Source organism: Chanodichthys erythropterus, chromosome 13 (assembly GCF_024489055.1).
Source record: "Chanodichthys erythropterus isolate Z2021 chromosome 13, ASM2448905v1, whole genome shotgun sequence".
In the NCBI taxonomy this organism is placed as follows: Eukaryota; Metazoa; Chordata; class Actinopteri; order Cypriniformes; family Xenocyprididae; genus Chanodichthys; species Chanodichthys erythropterus.
The window spans coordinates 49963969-49969269 of record NC_090233.1 but is presented as its reverse complement, the minus strand read 5'-3'; the positions used below and the strand labels follow the sequence as shown (position 1 = coordinate 49969269).

Here is a 5301-nt window from a genome sequence, read left to right as displayed (position 1 = left end):
GGCTAGCTAGACCCTCCCTCCTCCTCTTCCCCCTCCCCTCCGTGCTTCCTGAAACAGTCATGAACGCACATTTAAAATCATTCTTGTCGGTTATTGGCTGGAGTATATTTATTATGATTCCCGGTCCTGGCTGCACCAGTTTGTTTTTGTTGCCGTTTTTGGAGCTTGTGGCGACTACAGAGACCGCGTTTTTTTACAGTGCGTTCAGGGGAAAGGCAGCTATCGGATAGTGAGGATATGTTTGCTGTATGTGACAAAAAATGTTTTGGCCTAAAAACGCGTGACATCGCTTAGAGCACCTTTAAATTGGAGCAGCAACCATTTTTAATTAATAAATATTACATTACATTTAAATTACAAGTGATCTATTAAGTTTACACATTTTAATTTAAACTACTATTATTGACAATATCTATGAAATTATACTTTTTCTTATCGATGTCTCACTGAAGCAGAGTGATTTTCATAGCAGTGCACCCTAATATTTTCAGCTCCATTTGTTCGCGCCTTGACATGCCCACAACAAGGGAAATATCATGAATATTCACACCCACTGGAACTGAATATTACACAACAGCCTTAAAGTGAAACTCCACCTATTCATTCAGCCCTTTGATGTGATCACATGGAATTAAAATGACGACTCATGTCACGTGATTTTGGGAGCATAAATAGTTGAACAGAATCAATCTGTGAGACAGACTGCCTAATACATTTTATTTCATTACCAGCTTTGATCACCAGCACAATGACTGCAGAAGTGTCAAAACCTGGAGGATGGACCTCAGAGGAGGTTATCACTCCAGAGGTGAAGAAGATCTGCCTTGAGGTAGGAGACAGAAAATCACAAATGTGGTAAATGCAGTTTTTATTAAAACAGTAAAATAATCTTGGTGTTGTCAAATATTTTGTGAAATTATTTGTTGTCATTTTTAAAAGAACTCTTTTACTTTTGACTTAATGTCACAATACTTTTTACATAAGTTTTCTGATATCTGAATGATAGATGTGACTCTCTATAGCAACTAGTAAATTCAATCTTATTCAAATAATAATAATAATGTAGATGAATATAAAATGTGCATTTGTTTATTCAGGTGAAGTCAGACATAGAGAAGAAGGCTGGAGCCACTTTTGAGACTTACATTCCTTTAAGCTTTGGGACTCAGATTGTGTCTGGAAAAAACCATCTGGTGAAGGTAAGTGAGTGTTTTGTTTTTTGTTTTTTATGGATTTTGGACATCACTGAAACTCTTTCAAGGCACAATTTGTATGTTTCTAATATCAACAAGCAAACGAAGTGTGTCCTAAATGAGTGTGATGTGTCCAGTCATTTTTCCGTCCTCTCAGAAAGGTAAAATGGATCATGTCACTGTATAAAGTTTCTCTGCATTTTTAGCTAAGAGAAAACTTCTCAACTCTGTAGAGCTGCTGGACACACAAATCTAGTCAGCAACGGTCACTGTAGCAGAACTCACAGAAATTTGCTTGCTGTCATGAAAAAATTAATGCATTTAGTTCGCTATCAATGTGAGTATTATATCTGAAGAGATTTCTCTCTCTCTCTCTCTCTCTCTCAGGTGTACGTTGGAGTGAATCAGTGCGTTCATGCGATGATAACTCAAGCTCTCCCCTGCAATGGAGGGGAATTGACTGTGACTGGAGTCCAGTACCCTAAAACCGCCAGTGAACCTCTGATCCCATTTGGTCACTAACCACATACAGAAAACAGTCTGTCTTCTCTAATAACAGACACACACAATGATCTGCCATACTGTATAGAGGAACTATTGAAAACTATTTCATTCCTCAATATTAAACTCAATATTCAAACCCTCAGAGCCTGTGTCAGTGTGTTTCTTCACTTCACTTTACTAAAACAGTTTTATACTGAAATAATAAACATAAAAAACATTTTTAAAAATCCTCATTCCAAATCTTTAAAAACAAAAAGTAACATAAAATAATGTAAAATGACATTCATTCATTCTAATTTTAAGATTTAATTGACTGTCTGCATGTCTTTTTTAAAGGGAAAACACATGTGATTGCCAAACAGGTGCAGGGCTGAGCAAATATGGGTAGAACTCTTTACTGCCTTAGTACTTCAGAAATCCCTTTAAAAGGTAAACATGTGAATAAAATGTGGCCTATATCATCACAGTATGCTAATGCCTATCTAGTGCGAGGGATTCATCAATATGCTGATTGAGGACTGTTGGGACACTCCAGGCACAGGATGGTTCTGTCTGGAGAGAGAGAGTCGTTTACACCTCAACACACCTCATCTGTACCATTTGCTTCACATGACATATATCCTTTCAACTACATGCTATTTATCTACTAGTGTTTTCTAACTAACTGTGTCACGTTTGGTCTCATCTGACAGCTTATAAACTGAACTGAATGGTAGTGTACTTAATAGAGACATTAAAGTATCCTAATGTACAATCTAGGTATTGCTTAAACACGCATTGAGGAGAGTATGCTAATGTACTTCTCCCCCTCTTGATCAACACCCATTTGCCATATCTTGTGGTTTCCTGTCAGTTGGTTTTGGTGTTGGTATTCCACTCATGTATAACAACGCTTTGCTCAGGGTATAAGAAGGAAAGGTAACTGATGTTCAGGGAGAAGGGCTTTAACCCTGCCACTCCCGCACACCGATGCGTAACCTCTTAATACAGCAGTGCATTATTCGTTACAACTAAGTTTTCTATACAGTATGTTGTTCCATTCTGCTGTCTGTATATTTAAACATGTAACTTAATAAATAACTTTGCCTGCTTTAAAGGTTTTGAGAATCTTTCCTTTTGTAACTGATAATGTTGAAAGCTAAATTGATTGTAACTTTCGTTATCTAAACGTTCAGGTTAAATCCTATGTTTTCCTATCAGTTCTAAGGAAGACTTTTACCTTTAATGAATAAGAGGTAAAAAATAACAACTTTAATGGAGTCAGATTAATTATATTGGAGTCAGATAAATAACTGAATTATGCACGTCATCCTTCAACTGCTTTTTGTTTCCGATTATTGGTTCAAAATAGCAGCGTAAGCTTCCAGCCTTACACAGGTGTGGAAAGATTTTGATGTTGCTTTCTTAAAGCTTTAAAAAACACAAGCTCTTAAAAATTTAATGATAATTCTACATAAGAAAACAGGAAAAGGAGGTTTGGTGTTGATAAAGGAAACTTGAGCCTTACTGATGGGGCTGTGGAGGCTGGGAAATACAGTTAAACAAAATAACCAAGAAATTAGCAATGACACAGAATACTCTCACCAGATTATATTTTATTAGGCCACAGATACATTCGTAGAGGTTTAATTCAGGTATTATTGTTGTTGACACACTGCAGTAGTAACCTGTAAAACTAATCAAACTATTCAAGTTAAAGCCACCTCACAAATGAAATAAAACAGCTGAAGACATCAAAACTGTATTAGCCTATAAAGTGGCACAGGTTATTCTCTTATTGTTTGCTCTGTTGTGTCCTTATTTATCTAAAATGCCTGAAATCAATCAGATAAAACAGCTCAAAAAAATTTATTACAAAACTGAATATTATATTATACAGTGGTGTAGTCTACATGATACACAGTACGCCGTATCATGACAAAAATGATGCAATAGTGAAGGACGTGCACATACATTTTTGGGGGCAGGGGCTCAAGTGGAAAAAAAGGGCACTTCTCATAATTATTTATTTAAAAAATAATGAACCCTTAAATATATTAAGACAACTTTGACTTACCTTACTCATGCAATTGTTTTATACTCCACAGATTTCTACAAAATAATTAGTTCACACAGAGACCATGGTCTTCTTTAGTATTAACTAGGTTTATCACGAGAAGTCAACAGCAGCTATTTTCAAGTATCTATATATATTTCGAATAAATGACTGCACCAAGGAGAGGGACATAGTTTCACTAATAATTTGTTTATTTTGCACAAATCAATAAATCGTTTTAATATTTTTGGTGTTACTAGAATACAGAGATGGGCACTCGAGTTAGAGACTTGGACTCGAGTCGCATTTTAACAGACTTCAGACTCGGACTCGACCTGAAATGACTTCAGACTTGACTCGACTCGGCACAAAAGACTCAGAATATTTTTAAAACGACTCAAGTCTTTTACCCTTAAAGGATTAGTCCACTTTTAAATAAACTTTTCCTGATAATTTACTCACCCCCATGTCATCCAAGATGTCCATGTCTTTCTTTCTTCAGTCAAAAAGAAATTAAAGTTTTTGATGAAAACATTCCAGGATTATTCTCCATATAGTGGACTTCAATGGGCAACGGTTGAAGGTCATAATTAGTTTCACTGCAGCTTCAAATTGTTCAACACGATCCCAGATGAGAGATAAGGGTCTTATCTAGAGAAACCATCTCTCATTTTCTGAAAAAAATTGAAAATTATATAAGTTTTAACCAGAAATGCTCATCTTGAACTAGCTCTCTTCTTCTTCTCCTCTATTAGAATTCCAGCAGTGTAGACACTGCTAAAAGTATTACTGCCCTCCACAGGTCAAAGTTTGAGCTAATTGTTATATACTTGCACTAGCATATTGCATATAAAAATTAGTTCAAATAAAACTTTGACCTGTGGATGAGAATTTTTTTTTTTTTTTGAATGACTCGAGACTTGACTCAGACTCCAGATAAAAGACTCGTGAACATCTCTGCTGGAATACTTCTTTCATGAAGTTCAATTTTAAGATTGTGGTCCATTTTTGCTTCAACGTCTTTTACTCTAATGGAAAGTAAACTTTTAAGCCTAACCCAACACATTTAGATGGAGTTTGTTTTAAGCCTACTACCCTCTGTCTGTTTGCATCTGTAGATTTCTTCTAAATTAACCAAAACAAACTAATCTGCATATTTAAACACATCAAGAATTTTTTTTTTCCTGAATTGTTAATACATTCTATATACATTATATATAGGGTGACCACACGGGACAGTCCCAAAATCTAAACTGTTGTCCCGAATCCCGAATCTGGCCCTAATTGTCCAGAAAATTATACTAAAGCAAAATCTTGAGTAGTTATTGTCTGATAAACATTAAAAACTTCTATTCATTTATCTAATTAATCTATATGCACAAAGACAATACAACCTTTTTGTCCCCTTTTTGTTTTAAGCCTGATGAAGAGAGCGCAAGTTGCTGCAGCCGTGAGGAGGACAGTGATGCACGCGTAAAGCCCCGGGTATATGAGTGTTGAATCGTGCCATTGATTACCAACCAAAGGAAACAGTCGTGTACTTTTTACGTGTGAGAAGGGGCACGTCGC

General features: G+C 35.9%; 1 protein-coding gene across 1 annotated transcript; it reads left to right on the top strand.

The window, feature by feature from the left end:
* Positions 1-685: 685 nt before the first annotated feature.
* LOC137034917 (cystatin-A-like) lies at positions 686-1839 on the top strand. Its single transcript, XM_067408156.1, has 3 exons — positions 686-829; positions 1098-1199; positions 1581-1839. Exons 1-3 carry the CDS (start codon positions 749-751, stop codon positions 1713-1715), a joined length of 318 nt encoding a protein of 105 aa, XP_067264257.1. The 5' UTR covers positions 686-748; the 3' UTR covers positions 1716-1839.
* Positions 1840-5301: the final 3462 nt, after the last annotated feature.